Source organism: Brachycentrus maculatus, unplaced genomic scaffold (genome assembly GCF_059751285.1).
Source record: "Brachycentrus maculatus isolate JH-2025_06_01 unplaced genomic scaffold, ASM5975128v1 h1tg000081l, whole genome shotgun sequence".
Lineage (NCBI taxonomy): Eukaryota > Metazoa > Arthropoda > Insecta > Trichoptera > Brachycentridae > Brachycentrus > Brachycentrus maculatus.
In genome coordinates this window covers 2,409,962-2,431,589 of record NW_028280835.1, presented here as the reverse complement: position 1 = coordinate 2,431,589, position 21,628 = coordinate 2,409,962, and the positions used below count along the sequence as shown (strand labels likewise).

The 21,628-nt window shown below is 30.7% G+C and overlaps 1 protein-coding gene and 1 long non-coding RNA gene across 3 annotated transcripts in view; both read right to left on the bottom strand.

Annotated features, from left to right (window-relative positions):
- The window catches only part of abd-A (abdominal A), a 64,097-nt gene extending 46,940 nt beyond the window's left edge, over positions 1 to 17,157 (bottom strand). The window contains exons 1-2 of one of the 2 annotated variants that reach the window (XM_088257482.1): positions 16,528 to 17,157; positions 4,750 to 4,809 (exon numbers count right to left, since the gene is read on the bottom strand). In XM_088257482.1, coding sequence (XP_088113608.1) covers positions 4,750 to 4,809; positions 16,528 to 17,014 — 547 coding nt within the window. In that variant the 5' untranslated portion in view covers positions 17,015 to 17,157. The remainder of the gene's footprint in view (positions 1 to 4,749; positions 4,810 to 16,527) is intronic. The other variant, XM_088257483.1, reaches the window with a different exon arrangement.
- A 2,914-nt stretch (positions 17,158 to 20,071) lies between these two features.
- LOC148310979 (uncharacterized) overlaps positions 20,072 to 21,628 on the bottom strand; it is a 313,791-nt gene continuing 312,234 nt past the window's right edge. The window contains exon 4 of the long non-coding RNA XR_015837323.1: positions 20,072 to 20,234. This is a non-coding gene — a long non-coding RNA (uncharacterized LOC148310979). The remainder of the gene's footprint in view (positions 20,235 to 21,628) is intronic.

Here is a 21,628-nt window from a genome sequence, read left to right as displayed (position 1 = left end):
TACTGCCTTTAAAAATAAATAGACTTACAACAGAGGAAACAAAAATTTAAAAAATATTTTAGCTTCTCTATCATATTTGGGTGTTATATATAGTAAATTTGCGTAAATTATTTCAAATTTTGACATCTTCTGAAACCTTCAGAAAAATATTTTCCATTACTTACAGTGAAATACATGAATGAAAATACTCACACGTCTTTCTTATTTTTAAATATCTGACCATTGTCTACACCCAATGATGCATAAAGCACTACTTAAAATGGACGCAATATAATAATATATTATAAAAAGGTAAGGTGATCTGTCCCCCGTTTCAGGTTGAATAAAACTATGAATAAAACTAAGAAATTTATAATATTTATTTTGACCATCCTAGGAATGGACCCGGTAGTTAAAATAATTAACCAGTGCATTATAAAAGAACAAACGTACACGTTATACAAAATTTTCTGAAGATCTACTCGTATGTAAGATTTTTACATATCTTTTTATAAAGTTGTCGATTTATAACATATGACTATATTACATATATAGCAATTACATATGTTGAAAATCCTTTATTTTGTTTTTTTCCATCGCAAAAATAAAATTTATCATACTTTATGTATGAATTTAATTATTGCATACATTGGGATTGATATAAATCAAATACATCGTCGGATTATTTAAATAAGATATTTTTATTAAGCAAAGTTAGTTTATATCCTTTGATAGCAATATACTTCCAATCAGACAGTCATTGCCCTCTGAGTATATAATTATGTTAATAAGATTACTCTATTTCGCTCAATTATCCGGTAAGTTCTTTGAATATTAAATAGATGGCTTTGTCAACGGACGCATCTTCTCATAAAGTGAATTTAACTCGAGACTTTCGAGAAAATTTTGTCTACAATATTTAACTTACGAAACTTTGAAATCGCTTTAAATTTTTGAAAGAATATTTCATTAAAAAAAACGGTTAAACAAAATCATCTTGAACTTGGTTTATTTAATAGCACGACCACGGATACATTGAATAACAAAGAGATACGAATGTTCTTTAAAGTTTCTTTAACAAAAAAACATGGTTAAAAAATTAACGCTTTATAAAATCATTATACTGACCATGTTAATCTTACCACACGATTGGGACAACTAGAATGAAGTTGAACATTATGGCAAAAAAACGCGTACAAAATCAATTCATCAAATAAAATTTATGAAAAAATACAAGTTTCTTAGAACCTTAAAAATGAAACAAAAACAGATTCAAAATAATTTCTATATATGGTAGCTTTTTATATGAAGGGGATATGTATATCGTTGGCGGACTGGAGTGATTAGAACTTTACAGACGTTCACCATTCGCCACATTATTAAACATCCGTATTGTCTAAATTCTATGAACTTGAACGTATGGAGTAAATATTTTAACAACCCTTTTCATATCTCAGTTTTGAAATATAATATTACACGATCAAAGTGAACAACTATTCCCTTCTTACAATATATGAAAATAATTTAGATTTATTTTTATTTATTGGCCCTTTATTAGGTTCATAACCCCTTAGTGATTCAATTTAATGTTTGAATGTGATCCGATAAAACATAAATACTATGTTTTTAAATAATTTTATAAGTAAGTACCTACCTACTACTGCAAATTCAATGTAACCTCAAGATTTCTGCAAACTGCTCGAGTGTGAAATTAAAGCTAGTTATTCATTACGGCATAAGCACAGAAAGCCAAAATTGTCTGGTTTTGTGGAAAATTCAGCAGACATCGCATGGAATATCTCATTAGGAGGGAATGCAAAACTTAACGAAGTCTACATACAGTCTACCCATACATTACAGTGTTGGGTTTTTAAGATGTGGTGGTAGAAGACACACACATAAATACACTTGGTATGTTTATGTGGAACTGTGCTTACGTACACGAGTCTGAAGAACTTTGTGTTTTGTACAAAGGCAAAGGCAAATAAGGGATAACCAGTTCTCCTCCAACTTTTTGGCGTCATAATCTAATTAAAATATGAAAATAAACTTATTTAAAAATTCTAATCAAAATAAAGAAGAATGAATGCAGTTGATATGCGATCCCTCAGGTAAATGTGTGGCAAAGAAGTGTGTAATAGATGTTTGAATGGTGAAATAAGGAAAGGCTGAGATTATGATTATGTATAAAACTGAGAAAGGTGTGTTCAGATGGTTTGGACATGTGGAACGAATGAGTGAAGAAAGAACGGTAAAACAAATTTATGATGCGAATGTACTTAAAAAATGGAGCAGAGGAAGACCGAAAAAAACTTGGGATGATCAGGTATGTCAAATACTTAAAAGTGGTCAGCTAAGGAGTAGAAAAAATTGGTGGGCTTGTAGGTATGAGGAGATGCATGAATTTGGAAGAGGCGAAGAAAGTTTGCAAAGACAGGTGATGTGGCGTTCTATTCTCTCTGCTTACCCCTAAGGAGAAGCAGCGTGATGGTAAGTTAGTTAGTTAGGAAGGAATAATCAAGGCATATGAAATTGGATGCTTTTGAAGGATGAAATTGTAAGTTTATTATCTTGTATTGCGATTTCCCGAGATTCAGAAATATATTTAAAATATTCTGAAAACATATTTAATTTACGTGGATCATTATATTTTCTTTCAGTTTGTTGTGCGTAATGAGATCTAAACACAAAGCTAATGAGAATTGCTATGTACGCTTTGATAGAAAACATGGGATAATTGACCATTTTATTAGATCACTATTGAAGAAATTGCCCAAAGTAGAGAGTATTCACGGCTTAGATACTTACGGGGACCACAATTCACAACATACGAGAATTTTATAGCCTACTCAAAAAGACAATAAGCCAATTACGTCCGTAGGTACTAATTTTACATAGAATTAAATAAAGCCTTCGCGTGTAAAATTCTGAAATAATGATGAGCAAATAAAACATAATTCATATAAAAAATTAGGTTTTTGGTTAAAGTCAAACTCATTTTTTTTCTCTACCTACTAGCTATGTCGTCAAACGTACAATATATATTATTAAAAAAAATACGAAGAAAATGTATTATAAAAACTAACTTACTAACCATCACACTGCTTCCCCGCTAAGTTGGGCAGAGAGAATAGACCACCACAACCATCTGTCTTAAAAACAATCTTCGCCTTTTCCAAATTCATGCACCTCTTTATGCACACACCCGCCGATTATTCCAACTCCTGACCTAACTAACAACTTTCAAGTATTTGAAATACTTGATCTAAGTTTTCTTCGGTCTTCCTCTGCTCCTATTACCAACTTCATTCGCCTCACAAAATTGATTTATTGTTCTTTCTTCACTCATTCAATTTAAATTAACCTCCATCAATCGAACTTTTGCTAAATTTGATGGATTTACGCTTGGATAGTTAAAGACAATTAAAAAAAAATATTGATCAGGCAATCACGCTGATGCACATGTTTTTCAGATTTTGTGGCAGTCCACTTATACATGAATTATTATAATCCATTAACTCATTAGTTGGCGTATCACGTATTATTACACACCACGTACAATGATAGTTGAAGATATTTCCACTCCTTTTTCCCTCGCTGACTCACGTTTAATTGAATTAAATATACAAAACTGAGCATTTTCTTATCTTATTAAGAATATGTATATATTGTTTCATTAATTTTAATACTTAACGAAAACTAATGATCGTTGGTTTTTTTTTCATGTACCTATATAGCATTTAGAAACAAAAAATTGTTTTAATCGAAAACATTTATAACTTTGCACTTAATATATATTTGAATGATCAGCTGAAAAGTCAATCTGTACTTTTTATATTATTAATGAAGATTTAATGTTTTTAAATGCTTGTATTTTAACATTTTGAGTGTGTCCAAATACTTGTTCACAAAATCTGGATTATCTCCAATTACAGGAGTTAATAAATAATACTTATTAAATTACTTATATTTTAATTTTAAATATAATTAACCTCGCATAATAAAGAAGGCAGTCCATATAATTTTTGTAAAATATGATTATTTGATGATAACTATAAATTATTAATAATTAAATATCATTTTAAAACGTTTTCCTATCTGTTTATAAATAAGATACGTTGAACTTAGCAGAACATAATAATAATGAAATATTTTCTATCGCTTTTATTTTTTTAAATTAGGTAGGTGTTGACCTACTTACATTTATCCTCACTCTAAAACGTGATTTATTAAGTAGGTATTAAATTTAAAAGATTACTTGGCAATTAATGAAAAATCTCGGTAAATTTCATTAAAGTCTTAATGAGATGCTCTAGTTTTTTAAATTTTTTAGTAATAGTTACAGCATGACCATTACAAACGATTTGGTTTTACATACACACGTACATTACAATTAATATATGTAGTGTCAGTACAGTATGAACATTACTAGGTACATACTTATGTTTATATCTATGCATCTTGGTTCTACAGACTCTTAACTAAGCATTAGACAAAATTGCATAAGATATCTATAAAGATGTTAAAATATTAAATATTTTATAATAAATTATATCTCATGGCGTAGTTTTCCTTCCAGTGTAGGTAGTTTTTGCTTGATTTTTATTGAGATTTTTTAATTGAAATAAACGAAATCATTTTTTTAACATAAACACGTAGGTAGAAATAAAATAAAAAACATTATTAGCATATTTTAAATTTCAATTAAAAAAAAAGTATGGTAACTAAAAATAGCTTAAAACTAAAAAAGTAAGGAAGTTTCATAAGTACCGTTAAACTCACCGCACACCACGCGGTCGAAGGGGCTCATCCAATCTGAAAAGTGGAAATCTGTTATCAATTAAGCAGTTTGTTTCTTTTCCTGTAAACTTAAAATAGAAACGCTACATAAGCATAAATAAAAAAGGTCAAATTACATGCAAGGGTGTATTGTCAAACTACAAAAGGATGGCACTAATTATACAGCTATTTAAAATATTGTATTATAAAATAACTTTGTATCTAGTATATAACTACTTAGTTTTAAATAAAGATATCTCGGCAGACGTAAATAAGCCTTTTTAGAATAGAATATGAATCTAAAGGTATTAACAGGTATTACGATAGTCATCATCTGGTTTAAATAACTTTATATTATTGATTTTCACCTCTCTACACTTTAAAAATACTAACTTTATACTAATAACAAAATTTTATAACTGTATTATTTTTTTCTATCTAACGTCCAAGGAATAGTGATAGTGTTGTGGTCGTGATATCAAAAAGTAAAAAAAATATATTTCAAGGAATGAAGTTCGTATAGTCGTAATATATCAATATTAACATTTACATATTAAGCTATAGTTAAGTAGATCACAAAGAGGCATAGCTTTATTTTTATATACTGGTGTGTGAAAAGGCAATTTACATTTCCTCTGCCCGTATTCACCACCAACCTACATTAATATAAGTGAAGGCCGAATAGTGATATGAAATTTATGGTTATTATACGCTTATAAGGAGAAGTACTAATAAGTGAAATTTCAGCTTTTATTATTACGCTTTAATTCACTCAGACGCCGTTGAGAATAGTTCTCTTATTATAATTTAATTTATAAATATATATTTATATATGTATTTATATATTTATATATATATATATATATATATATATATATATATATATATATATAAACCTTAGTATGTAACTGTTCATTAGCAATATTTATATCAAATACAGGTATATTTACGATTAATTTCTAATCAATTTGATGTTTTTTATTTCTAGTTATAGGATGATACAACGATTTTCAATATACGATTTATGGTTTATAAATTAATTTCACGCTATATGCTCAACTAAATACTTACCTACATATATCTACATAACAAATTTAATGGGATATTAATTCCCACTTTCTCCCAAATGTGATTTCAGTTACTTGTACCATATCGTTGAAAAAGTATTTATTTTTATATTTTTGATATAATACACATTGTATACATATTTTTACTATGTGTTATGACCCTAAGAAGATCCAAAAAGAATTAAAAAAACTATGTCAAACATGTGCGATTCTTTTTCAAATAAAGTGTCCGATTAATTCCTGAACAATTCGCACAGTACCAACTTATTAGCAGTGCCAATGAATTTTACGAGTTCTGTCATGTTGGATTGAAGTAGGCAATAAATCATTCGGACGGTAAAAGTACATACTGACATCAATAAAAATGAACATTGTTCCCCACATTACGATGTGAACGCAATTACCTATGCGCATTTTAATCAACAGTTTTTAGATTCGACATCTTGTTACATAATACCCATGTTTTTAAATAACCAATGAGTTCATGATTTTCCCAAGTAAGTCACCAATGTATTGCGCATATTTTATGACGTATTTATATTTTATTCACTCTGTCGTAAATTTTCCGTAGGTACCTACTCAGTAAACAAAAAAGTTTTTTTTTCTTCTAAACGTGTAGGTATGTCTTACTCTATATCACTCACTCCTTTCAAGAACGTCATAAATCGAAAAACTTGATTTTTCAGGAGAACGTTTTTAAAGTTTAAAAATATAATACAATGTATTGAAAATAAATATCAAGCCACTTATTGAACTTTTTACTGAGCAACAAATCGTTTTAGGTAAAACCTGAAGATTTTTTCACCATTTGATAAATATTTAGAATATTTAAAAAATAATTAATCTATACCTTTTCTTCAAAATGCAAAAAAAAAGTAGCGGGTAAATATTAAGTTAAAAATATACCGCTTTTGCTGGGATATAGTACATTTTCTGGGCATTCCAAAAACATGCACAACTGAAAATTGGCGATTTTTGATTTATGACGTTATTGAAAGGAGTGAGCGATATGTTAGTGGTAATCGCATTTGGCTACCAAACTAAAAGACCCGGGTTTGATTTCTAGGGGTATCAGAATAAAATTATGTGATTTTCACTCTCATATATTGCTCGTGTACAAGTAGCTCACGACTGATCATCTAGTCTTCATGCAATTAACGCCCAATACAATAAATACTACGGAGGTTTTTTTACGAAAATGGCGCTATATAAATCATCCAAAATAATTTTTTTTTACGTCTATACGATGCACTGCTCTATGCACCATTGAGTGCAGATAAGGGCAATAAGAAATATGTATTTTGTATGACCCTTGAATAATCTCGCCTTCATTTTTTTGTGTTCTGCTGAACTGAATGTGTAGATAATAAACACAAAATAGTAAATACAAAAAAAAATACTTTGAAATTAAAATAAGTTATGGAATTAACAAAGTTGTGTTTAATCATTATTCCATTAAATTTTAATGATAATTATTACATTTCAATAAATTCTTTAATTTATTTACGATATTACCTCAAGCTACTTCTGTGTGTAGTAAGTACTATGACAAGATTCTTTATGTCTTACTTTGCTGTAACTGTCGCTCTATTGTTGATTTTATGGCCTATAAACGTTATATTGAAGAGAATTCTTAAAAAGGCCGTACGGCAGATACAATACCTAACGCCTAATGCTAAAATATCGCATCGTTTACTTCACAATAATGTAGGCACATGTAATATGAATACCTTCAAGGGGCTCGCACACCGACGCGTTAGCTTTCACAAGCTTATATGAGTACGGGTATCGAACTGCGAGTGCTTAAGCTAGCCAATTACTGCTATCCTCATCTTCTAAACTTTTTTTTACTCTTCGTCTACTTTACGTCTACGCGTTTTCACTACGTAAAATGAAGAAAAAAAGTAAATGAAAATTATTTCAATCTTCTTCTTCTTCTTCTTCTTTTTGATGGCTTTTCACCCTTCTTCGGTGTTATAGCCAGTGTCGAGTTATTATTATTTCAATCAATATTATTTTTCATTTTAGTACCTATGGATTCCGCCCCCATAGTGTAGCAATTTCTTAGGTCATTGGTTGCGGATTAGAGTCGCTAGGTCTATGCATCTCTGAAGAAGACAAGTATTTATCGGAGTAATAGAAATTACTCATCGGGAATATTATGTATGTGTCTTTTGTCTGTATAGGTATGGTTAAATAAATAAATAAAAGACCAATTTCGAAACGTTGTTCTTGAATCTTTGATGAGATGTCAAAAAATAATATGAAAAATAACACCTATAATTGGAGATAATCCAGATTTGTGAACAAGTATTTGGACACACTCAAAATATTGTGACAAATAGTTGTTCATACAGAAAAACTATTTACAACATTTTGAGTGTGTCCAAATACTTCATATATATGTGGTTCATATATTTAGAACTTCCAAGAATTTGAGTAGTGTGGTTGTCAATAATGGGTAGAATTGTTGAATGTTACACGTGTGTAAAGTGATCACTTAAACCAGCCTATGACGGTCGTCAGCCCCGTAAATGCCCAGACTTCCATATTCTTCTTCATCTTTGATGAGATGTCAAAAAAAATATAGAAAAACTATTGTACATATATTTGTACGTATGTATGTTATACACCTACATTTATATTACCAACTTTATCTGTCATCATAGCTGTTTCCTCGGAGGTAGGCAGAGACACACTCCTAGTTTTTCAACTTCTAAATAAATATAGTCATGTGTACGCTCCAGTCGCGCAACTTTTCACTGTGATTATACATAGTAGGTATATAAAAACTAGATATATGGAAACAACGGGAGTTACGTGTTTACAGAATTATGTCTATTAGGAGAAGTGTTGATAGAGGTATGAAATTGAGTCCAAGGCCAGATATATGGTATGATCGAAACCAATTATGTAGGCAGTTTAGTTACACCCACAAACACACAATTTACAATAAGCAGGTGTGTACGTGAGGAAATAGGTTATTTTATAAATATTTAAGAAAATAATTATAAAACACACATATGTTAAATTACGAGTTTCGAATTACATTGTAAATGCAATATTTGTAAAAAATCATATTAAGTTTCCCGCTTGGATTTTATTTATCTTGCGTATTTGGAACGATTCGCAGTTGGAGCCAATTGAATTAAAATAAATTGCAAAACCAAACATTACAATAAGACATTGGATTATTTAGTGTGCATTCAACACAAAATAATTACTTTTTATTTTTAGTTAAAAATAATTACATAAATAATTAAGAGAACAATCGTATACCTGAAGTAAAATTGTATACGTATTTGATTAATTGATTCGGCAGTCACATTGTGGTAAAATCTTTCCATTTTTCATTTAAGTGTTTATAAGTAAATACTTAAATACTACTTTTTCAAAAAGTGGTATTTACCAAGCAAAATTAAAATTAAAATTTTATACTTGAGAGTTATTCAATCCACTCACCTCTATTACCAAATTGTAAATAAATATTTTTTATACATAGCTTCGTTTTGAAATGATTTATATATTTCTGGTATTAATTATCATGATAATTTACTTTTCATCGTTAACTCTTTTTTTTGACATTTGTATACATCATCATAGATGTAGATAAGTACCTACTATTTATTTAATTTTATTTTAAGCTTTTTACGTATTGTCCTTTAATTTATTAAAAATAATTATAATAATTATGCTGTTATAAAAATTATATAAATTTGTTTAGCCGCCGATATCACGGGAATATTTTAATTTTAAAAACACTTAACATTAACTACAGCATTAAATTTACTTTTTATTTAAGAATGATATATTTAAAAATTAAATTAAATTACATTTATATCAAATAAACTTCATCCGTTTTATTTTTATATGGAGCTGTTAGTAATTAATATTATATGTCGCATTTGTTTTCCTTTCTTATGAAATAAAAACACTTTTTCCGACACTAACAGTCAAATTTAATTATAACATCTTCAGTAGTCGGATTTATTGTGAAATATTATTTTTCATAAACACGCCGTAGAATTCATACTTCTGATGTTTTAACGACGTTAGAAGGCGGCGTCGGTCATAAGCTTGTGAATTATTATTTGAAATTAATATCAGTTTCCTTTCAAGAAAGAATTTTAGAAACAAATTGCTAACTTTAGAAAACTCTACATATTAATATGAAAGATTCCTTATAAAATGGGATTTGTTTGAGCACTTAAGAACATATTCCTATGCTTTTATTCATTGATTCAGCAGTCATTTTGTGGTAGTATCTTTCTATTTTCAATTCAAGTTTTACTTAAGAAATAATATTTCTAAGCTATTTACTAAAATTTTAAACAGCAGACGAAACGAAAATTTTGTATTTTGAAGAAAAAAACCATTTTCATACAACCGTAATGTAAATAAAATGTCTATATTATCACCTATACACTTATATTCATAAGTATAAATAGGCAAATAAGTTAGTTTGTTTTTAAATACTATGTTTTCATATATTAATAGTTTCTTACATAATCGTTATTTTATAAATATTTATTGATGTGAAAATCACGCAGAAAACGGGTTGAAATTTCTTCTTTGCAATAGAAAATTCTATGAATAAATTACAAAAATGCGGCTATAACGGTGTTTTAGAAAGTTTGCTACTAGATGAAAACCGCATGAAGTATTTAAAACAGCGATGCAAATTTTTTGTGGGCTGGCATTTAATTAGGCATTTAGATTCTCGCATACAAAGTTGTGGTTAGCGTATCAAAAATCGTTAAAAACCAAGGCTTTATATCTTTTTGACAGGACTTCTTGGATTGTTTATTTACATTTACATGAAGTTAATCATATTCATTTGACAGAGACGGATTGGTACAAAAAACTACAACATTTTTTTTAACGTTAAAACTATTGATGCAACTACCTTCACATTTAAAGACGTGGGTATTACTCTTTTTTTAATCTTGGTATTATACGATTAAATATGTTTATAAAATAAAACTTATTTATCATTGCATGAGCAACTATTTGTAATACCATTGCTATAGAAATTCTTATATAAATAATTGCATTTTCACTGAGGTCAAATAAGTTAGGTATTATATACATAGAATAAAATACTGAATTTTATTTTTTCTTCTTCATATTTATGTTGAGTACAAGCAATTAATTAAAATCAACATGAACCCGCTAAATTTTACTTGATTTTTATTTCGAACCGAAATAAATACTCAAAGGGATAATTGTACACATGCGTACATTTATTATAGATGTTTTATAGAAGCAGTACACTTTGTGGGTAAAAGGATGTGGAATTCTCTGGCATTTATAGGTCTTATGACCTATCATCGGCTGGATTACGAGATCACTTGTGGGAGATACTTGGATTTTTTTAAATCATGTGGTGTGGATGTATAATATATTATCAGAATTTTAAACGTTGTACGTATGCGAAGTGATAACTTAAGCCATCTAATGGCAGGTCGTAAGTTATGTTATTGTAACAAGGCTTTCATATTCCCTTCATATAAATTGCTTTGTCTCTGAGAGACATCTATACTAAATCATGGAAACAATATTTAGAGGGATAAATCAAGTATTTTCGTGTATTATAAATACTTATATTTCATAAATCAGTAGAAAAACATGCCTACATATGTGGGTATTTTTAAAATCCTTATGTAATATCTAGTATAATCGATCAAGTTATTATATATCCATAGCAAAACATTCGAAAAAATGTTGAAAAATAAAAGTGAATTTATTTTCAGTTTTCAGTTTTCCAATACGGTTCTGCAATTTTGTAGTAGGTACCTATGTCCACTAGTGTATCTTGCTTTTATTTATTATGACATATTCTTATGGCGCAAAACTTCTAGGAAAGTGGGACTCGCCTTCTACAAAGACTGGCATTTACCTACTTAGATTAGTCAAATGATTGATAAATATAAATTTAAATAATTATATTTAATTTTCGTTTTAAACGTAGTTAACAAACCCATTAACATTTTTAATGCAGATTTATTACCTACTCACAGCACAGCGCGATTCAATTTGACGCCTCACAAATCGTTATTAATTATTACGCATCACATATGTTTTATTTATAAATAAAATATTCGTGTGCACCCACCGATGCATGTATGGAGTATGCACTATATATATGCTTTTGGCGTTGGAAACTGAATAAAATTAAACTGCTATCCTGAAAACTTTATTGGCTTACTTTACTAATGATTTTATTCATTTTTAATTTAAGGTTTACGTTTTACTAGGCATACTTTAATGAGTAAAACATAAATTAAAAATTGAAAAAATATTTCCGCAAAGTGACTGCCGAATCAATTAATGTTTTATTTTATTTATTATATTTTACAAATCGATGCCTTTGAAGTATCTAATGTCTAAGTGACTTTGAAATCTAGCTACCGCTTATGAAATACTGATTATCCCTATGGCCGTACTTAAGCTTCAACTTTTTTAAGTTTTATAGCCTATACCTACTCGTGAGCAGGGGCGTGCATTCCATATAAGCAGGAAAGCAGTGCCTATCCTAACTTACCCGCGTGACATTTAAAAACGCAACCAGTTCCTACCCTACCTTACTAGGTAGCACTTAGCTTACTATACTACCCCTACTGCCCACCCTAGTAAGTAGAACCAGCTTACCTTACTACGCACCTCTACTGCCTCCCCTAATTAATTATCTGTGCACGCCACTGCTTGTGAGTATGTATAGTAAGTAACTCAAGATGTTTAAAGTAACTATAGTTTAATATAATTCATGAGGGAAAGTTCTAGGCTCAAATCGAAAACATAAAAAAAATCGATTGCAAACTGCAGCGTTATTTTGAACTTGACTTGACAAATAATTACATAAAAATAAAGGTCACAAATAATCTGAATAATGCACAATCATATGCATTTGACTCACAAAATTATCTGGTTTTTTAAACACTCAAGTTTTATGGGCTATAAAATGGATCTATTTATCTTTTTATTATTCATTTTTCCTTATTAATAAATAATTCAAAAATTATTTACTTACATCTATGTTTAGGTAGATATATACATATATGATATAAATGTCTAGTGTTTTAGTGATTTTAAAAAAAATATTATCAGTGGGTCATTTTTTTCAATTTATGAATGTAGCTATTTATTTTTACGCTTTTAATGGCACAGCAATTTTACTCGACAGTGCTGGGTGGTCGAGAATAAATAAATCACATTTTATTTATTTATTATTTTAGATTTAAAAAAAATTTAAGTGTTGTTTTTTAAGTGTTAATTTTTTTAATATATTTATTTAATATTACAGTTACAAGAGATTTAAAAAAAATCTTTAGATATGTATTTCTACTTTAAAATCTTAAAATTAATGAAGTTGTTCTCTACAATAAAGTGACTAAGCTCTCGTGTTTCGAGAGGGACTTATACTTATTATTTATTGTTAATGTTTGTGGGTGATATAAATTATTTGTAGTATTTTTATTTAAATTTTAAAATGAAGCACAATGTTTGCTACTATAAATAATTCGTTAGCGCTACCCTAACGGCAATACACGGGTCGTTATAAGTCGCTAACAACTCGTCGATAAACTTTATTGTAGTTAACATTGCGTTTGTTTGGGTCATTAAGAAGTTATTGTGAAATTTATTGGTCGTGTCATTTCTAGTTAGCGGATCTACTTCTCTTGGTCATGAACAGGCCGAGAAAGTGGGCGGATATAACCGATAGACAATAACAAGAGATACATATATAAATTAAATAAGCATTTACACGGATAGTGATTAATACGTTAAGTGCGGCGTACGCACCAGGCGCGTACAGCCATCATTTCCCCTGGTGCGGATCACGAGCAAGACGCGTAAGGCTGAAAAGTGATGCCAATGAGTCAAATGGCTTAAACGTATCTTAACGTAATTAAAAGTATACCTTTGTATTTGAATAAAAAAATGTAGCATTGAATAAAAAGATAATAGTTTGAGAGGATAAACTCAGTTTTAGCCTCCTCGAGGACGTGTGTTTATACTCGCTCTTATTAAAATGAAAATAAACTTGAGCTACGCGTGATTGCTACACACAAAGAGAATAGTATCCACAGAATAAATTCATATTATTTAATGTTTTCAATATACTTTAAGCGTTTTGAATATTGATATTTTTTCAGATAAATCGAATACAGATTGACGATATATTGAACGCGGTGAAAGTGTTAAATCCTTTATATTTTTACTGCGGTCAAGATTATAGTAGAATGCTTCTACGTTACGAAGTTACCTTCAAACATTTTATGACATTTAACCATAAAAATATATGCAGAACGCGAGCCCAGTTAGTTTAGTCGAATTACTTGTTTGTTAAATGACGTTTGAAGCATTATTTTGATTCCAATTTTCACCCCAACGGATAAAAAACAAAGTGATTTCGAGTTCGTGATAAGTATTTAAAAATCTGATTAATTTTTTTGCCCAATCCTATACCTAAGTCCTTCATTCGAAGATGCTTGGACCGTTTAGTTCTGACCTATTTACTTAATCATCCAATAATCCATCATTTATAGTACAGCGCCTACCTAACTGTATTTTAAGCTGGGTCGCCGTGGCCAGTCAACGCACGTACGTGGGCATATAATTTTATGTGATATGTACTTAAATTCATAAATAAGTACATGTATTTTTAACTATGACCTGTGACTGAGTTCTATCAACGAAATAATTGGAAATATTGTTTAAAAAAGTAGAAAAAATTGTTAGGACAAAAACAAAGATGGCCGTATCTATTGTTGTGATGCTCATTTATGCGCGCGCCGAAGTGAGGAACCATCTTGAAAATTACCGCGTTTAAGCTACTAGCATACGGGGGTTTTCCGGTTTCGGAAATCCGAATTCAACTTTTTAAAAATTAATATTGTATTAAGAGGTGTGTATTAATATATATATGTTTATATATATATATATATATATATATATATATATATATATATATATATATATATATATATATATATATATATATATATATATATATATACATATTAATATATATATATATATATGTATATATATATATATACCTATATACCTTACCTTTTTAAGGTAAAAGTATATTTATGTATGTACATGAGTAAATGCTGCGTTGAAAGACTTTGATTTAGAAAATGTAAAATTAATACCTACCTAGAAGGATAACTAGCTAATAAACTAAAAAAAGTTTTATTACCCATTATAAATAATTTTTAAATAATAGGTAAATTTATTCGAATGAAGGTATGTAAGTACATATTTACTTATCCATATCTCATAAAAAGAAATTTAAATGTCATTTATGTTATTAATATTATATTATTATTATTTTTAGAGAAATAAATGCAATGAGAACTGCTTTGAATTAAATATAAGATGATGAATAACTCGTACTGACTTTATGGTAAAAAAAGACTTATAATTGTAAATTAATATTGTAATTGTATGAACCCGTACTTGTTTAGGTGGATACAATCAAATACAAATGCAAATAGGTAGTTTAAACCAATCAGTATTCAAATTGTTTGTAAATAATCATCATTGTTGATGAATGCTTAATTAATTGGTAATTCAACGCCTAATTGAAACAAATTGATCGTTCGATATAATTTTGGCCGCAATAATTAGATAATAAAATTGTTATTGAAACTATCGAAAGTAATTATTGTTATGTAACACGTTTATCTATTTGGCACGTATAAAATACCTATTTTTAATTTAGAATTGGTTTTATTACTTTAATACGTCATAAACGTCATTGATATCAATAATGCAGATAGCGTCGTTAAATTAATTTGTTGTTTTGTATCATAAAAGCTCTCCAACGGTGAACTCGATAGGACTGTAATTGTAATTGTCGGGTAATAAAATAAAAATAATTGCATGCTTTACTAAATACATCTACAAAACCTATAGATGCCTATCAAAACCTATAGATGTCTACAAAACCTATAGATGCCTATTAATATACAAAGCCTATCTACAAAACCACCTGAATGAGGAATTTAAAAAAAGGTATAATGACTTAAAAATATATGACCTGAATGAGGTTAGAATTATTTTTTATTAAAATAAAGAATGTACTGAAAAGTGATTCAAATATATAAAGAAAAAAATGGAATATAGTGAAATGATTTTGAATTAGTAATAAAAATATAATGTATGGTAAGCAGCAAAAGTATTAACACTGCATATGGGCCTATCCAGTTTCAAATATGTAAGTAATTGTGGGATAGATCATTCTCCATTCCGACAACATTTTTTTACAACTCTACTATTCAGAAAGTCATCCAAGTTTTGTTATGTCATTAGAACAACCAACAATGAATGAGAGTCTGACCTTCAATTTAATGTTATGTTTATGGTAGCGAAACATACGGGCAGATTTATTTTATTACCATAGCAAATGATACTCAAGTGCACAATCTACGTATGGTGGGATGTGGAGAGGAATAGGATTGAGGAACTGGGTGAACAACACATTCGATTTCTACTTCACAGAGACTACTACGTCTACGGATGGATTAAGGAGATCTAGTGGCACGATTTCGGGAGAAAACTTTTCACTTTGGGTTTACAGGATTCTCTAGATCGGTCTAAGGAAACACTACGGAAGTGAGGGACATTAGAGGGTAAGGAGCGAATAGCGGAAGCGGTAAGGTCCTCGCGGAGGGTAGCTGTGGATACTGACCCGTGATGGACATCCAGGGGTAGCGGGGCAGGTCGGGCAGGGGCTGCGGGGCGGGGGCCTGCTGCGAGCAGGAGCCCAGCGGGTCAGCGGAGGCGGCCGAAGCGGCGGACGCGGCGGCCGCCTGGTGGTAGAACTGCGCGGCGGCCGCCATGCTGGCCGAGGCGGCGGACACCGAGGCGCTGGCGCCCCCGTTCTGGTGGTGGCCCAGGTAGTTGACCACCGAGTCCGCGGCCGGGTAGCGGCACGACTTGTCCGCGTCGGCCGCCGCGGCCGCCAGCGCCGCGGGCGGGAAGCCGCCCACCACGGGCGCGCCGCCGAACTGCTGGTGGTGCGGTACGTACGGGTACATGCGCGCCGGCTGCGCGGGGGAGCCCGCCCCCGCCCGCGGAGGGGAGCCGCCCAGCTCCAGCGCGCCCCCGAACAGGTTTCCGTGCAGCGGCTGCTGGTACTTGGGGAGCATGCTATCGATGATGAACTTGGAGCTCATGACTCCGGGGCGGCACGCGCCATGCCCCGGGGACGCGACGAGGGAGCGCGGGGCGCGGGGCGAGTCGGGACTCGCGGAGCGCGCAGTGAGACGGGGCCGGGAGCTGCGGTCTGCTCGCGTGCCTCTCGCTATCCTCGCGGACTGCTAATGACCCGACCCGGCGGCTCTCGAGGCGGCCCGCCGCGGCGCGCCCGCCCCCCGCGCCCCGCGCCCCCGCCGGCCGCCCGGCCCGAGAGAGCGAGCGGGACGGAGGCGGCCATTTTTCAAACGGCCCACGTTCCCGCGATACCGAAAAACCGGACATTAACAGAAAACGGTTGTACTCGTTAAATCTTACCTGCGTTTCGCACATTAGAAAGAGATAACGGGCGTTCGGTCGAGGCCCACCGATAAGTAATGGCCGCGACAGGGGTTCCCCCTCCGTCGGGAGCCGACCAATGGGGTCGCGGCGCGCTCCGCGCCCGACCAATGGGGCGACCCTCCCCCCGCACCCCCACCGCGAGCGCGAGTAGCGTAGAGTTTACGCGCATTCTCGTACAGCGCTCCGGCACCTCGGAGTTCCCTCGTACACGGCTGAAGAAATGAATGATTAATAAAACATATAAAAATTATTTAAAATATAATTTGGCCAATATAAACAAGGACATGCGACCGATGTAATTGTCACTTTCAGATGCTTACCTGGTAGCGGTTGGCGAGCGTCAGTCGCCGGTCGAGTGGCCAGTTTATGGCTCTCGCTGGTAATGTTACCACGAGGTAGCGTAACTTTTATGTTATTGTCATGTCTCCGTATGACATGTGTTATTGACCGATAATTTAACGCGTGATTTTTTTACGCATTCTTAGGTGGTGAGATTTCAAATGGCTGTTAACTTGTTTTTATGCACTCACGCTCGCAATAAGACCTAATGTTTTACGAGGACATAAAAAATCCCAAACGGTTCCTTCTCAACTATTGTAGTAGGTACAAAGTGTTGCCGCTCCAGGCTTCTCTTAACCCTTCAGAAAACACCGAGAACAAAATGGTACATCAATGTAGGTACCGCCTGCATATTTTTTTTATTATCTTTAATTATTTTATGTATTAATTTTTTTTTAAATCAAACACAGATTAGTCTACTTAGTTGAAGTCTACTTAGTTGTTTAAAAAATTTAATATTGTGATCGTTGTTTCGCCTAGTTATTGCATTTTCAAACGAATGTTGTTGTCATGTCTCCGTATGACATGTGTTATTGACCGAAAATTTAATGCTTTCGTTTCCATTCGTTTGAAAATGCCATAACTAGGCAAAACAACTGTCATAATATTAAAATTTTCATGTGTTTGTGTTACTAAAATACAATTTAGTAGACTCAAAAAATCTGTGTTTGATTTAAAAATTAATGCATAAATAAAAATTGAGTTCTACAAATTAAACGCCAAATCAATAAATAATCTATAATTATGTGTTAAAAACTAGCCTTTTATCACTTAATATTGAAAATAGGCAAGTTTTCATATCACATATTTATAGTTTTTATTAATTAGTCTATTTTATAACATCACCCAAATACTCTGTTAGTACATACATACATTATAATTATTACTTACTAAATAAGACTTCGTGACTTTATTTTAGACAGCAAGTAGGTAGATAATTTGAAATTTAAGATGAAATATTAATAAATTTCATAGCTTTGTCTCACTTAGTCAAAGATTTATAATATCTTAAATAATGTTAACTAAAGCTACTGGAAGTGAAGCAAGAAAGGATTGATTTAGCTTCCGATAAAAAAATTACAGCAGAAAAAACTCATCTATGAAATAATGTCAAGTTGCATTGTGTGCAATATTACGATCCATTCCATTTTAACTAACGGGGTTTTTTAAAAAATTTTCCTCATATATGTAAAATATTTGTAAAAGCAAGAATAAATAATATAAAATTGTGTGTAACACTAAGTATGCATTTTTCTGTTATTGTAAACCATGTAAGATTTATTATTAAGAGACATATATAATGGATAATACAAATACTTAAGTTACTGAAATATATAAAGCAAGAAGATTTTTATTTTTCATTTAATTAATCAGAGAGCTCTTGAGATCAAAAAAAATATTTTAAATAAATAACGAATTAAAATGAAGCCTAAGTATAAAAATATACAAATAAATTTTCTTTTATTGACTAAGCTTATGGTTTTATTAAGTTAATATTTTTATAAAATTTACTTCGTATTTGTTTTTTTTTTTTATATTTTATTTAAATTTTAAATCTGGTTTATATAGTTTTTTTTTCGTTATTCATTTAATATCTATTATTTTACGTTATAAAAATATTTTTCTTGAATGCCATCTGTAGTTAAGTGGCCTAAGTTTTACAATAGAATATATGACAAATTCTTATCAGAATTCAATCTGAATATTTCCCTAGAAGTTGTCCCTAATGGATTCTCCAACTAAACAATTCCCATAACAAATTTGTACCAGCTACTGGAATGCAGCGGCGTACCGAACATGTAAACATTATTTTATAATTAATTATTATTTTAAATTTTAATTACGCAGATAACTTTTCATTTTGTTATAAGTCAGTGGTAATATAAAAAAATAAAAACTTACATCTTATCGTTGTAAAACAACTTGATGAAACAAAAAAAAGTGATGTGGTTCAAAAAGAAACTTTAGATAAGATAACTTTTCAGGGGTGTCAATTTCAAGAAGTTGTCTTGTGCAAACCGATTTCATCCTCAGTCTGTATATGTACATGTGAACTAATACATTCAAATACCTGTCCACCATTCTCTGTTTGAGTTTTTCTGAATATCATGTCATATTGTTTTGTAGTCATATTTTGTCATTTTTTTATGGTGATTATTTATTTATTTTATTTGTCATTATTACTGTTTATAATTTATATTACATATGATTTATAGTAATGGGATTAGATTTGTCAAAATGTATTTTCAATAAATACTTAAATAATACCATAAATATTATGAGAAAAAAATAAAAGAAAAACGATTTTTCAAATAACATTTAATTAAAAAAAAATTACTTAACCTATGAATGTGACTGTTTACTATAAATATCGATTTCTTAACTTTTAAAAATAAAGGCACATCTACCGTAAACGAAAATTTAAGAGCCTTAAAATAAAGTGTTTAAAGTTTATAGTAATTTTCATGCAGTGTTGAAGACTCACCCCACTGCACAATATGTAGTGTATTCGAAGAAATCCTGAAACAAATAAAAAAACCTTCATTAGTATGAATAAAATAACCTTAGTGATAATATCCATTTTAGGTACAGCAGTTCTCCTCCTTTTCTTCAATGAGCACCTACTTATATTCTCAATATTATTAATATTTAAAGCATTTACTTTGTGGTTAGTCATTTTTTCTTATTTCTTTTTTTACAAAAATGTTAATAATATTAGTATATAACCACTCACCGACTATTATATTAGTATAGTATACATATACGTGTATTAAATTATGTACATTTTTAATAAACATATGTAAATAATTAAGGGCAAAAAAATCTTGCTGGTTCTAAAACATTTGAGGATCATTTGTTTATTATATTTTATTATTTCCTGTTTTCAAACAAATTTTTAAATTAAAAAAAAAATATTCGTAATTTTTAAATGAAATATAGTCAAGTATCGAATATTGAATTAAGAATCCTTAACTACCAATATATTAAGTTTGTATGTGGAAGTTTTATATATTTTACATACATATAAACTTGCATACAAATATAATCGAATGAGCACTTCCTAGCTTGTACATTATGTATTAGTATCCGTTTTTGTCGCCAGGAGCATTAGAAATCCATGTGTTTGTTATGTTAGATTATTAATTTGCGGGACGTAAAAGATGTAAACGACGCTATTTTTTGATAAATGTATGCAGAGATCATAAAAATTGTAATATTGTAAGTTTTGTAAGTTTTTTGAAGTTTCACATTGCAAGTTGACATTGATATCGTGGTGTATCCCTCATTTCGTACAATTTGTCTTTGGCTTTGATATTCCCCCTTCCCTCCTTTACTCCCTACAGTCTTCTTCCAGGTATTTTTACAAATATACAAATGTGGATTTTTGTAATTAGAAGTGTACAAGTACCGAAGAACTTATTCTGTAATACTCGTATATGTGAATGACTAGATGTAAATATATTCTGTTAAATTCCCAAATAACTTCAAATGAAAAAAATTAAAAATGTAGGTTATAATGAGATTTATAATTATCTTTGTATTTAAAAAAATAAGTTAAATAGATAACTTAATTTACTTGTTCTTACTTTTTTACATAGGATTCAATTCAGTCATAATTAAAAAAAACTAGTTTATGTGGCGTAATTTTTAGAAAATATCGTCTAAAAGGCGCTTAACATATTTGTAATGCTATGAACTGTATTCGAATTTAATCAAAATGTTAATTTATTAATATAAAAAATAAATTACTCCATAGAATAAAGCAAGGAATATTGCTTGAGGAAAAAACTACCATTGTAATTTTATAAATTAATTTTTGATATGTTTTATTATTACATGTTTTATAAATTTATAAATATATAAAAACAATCTTAACAAATTTAACAAATAAAGAAATATATATAAAAAAAATC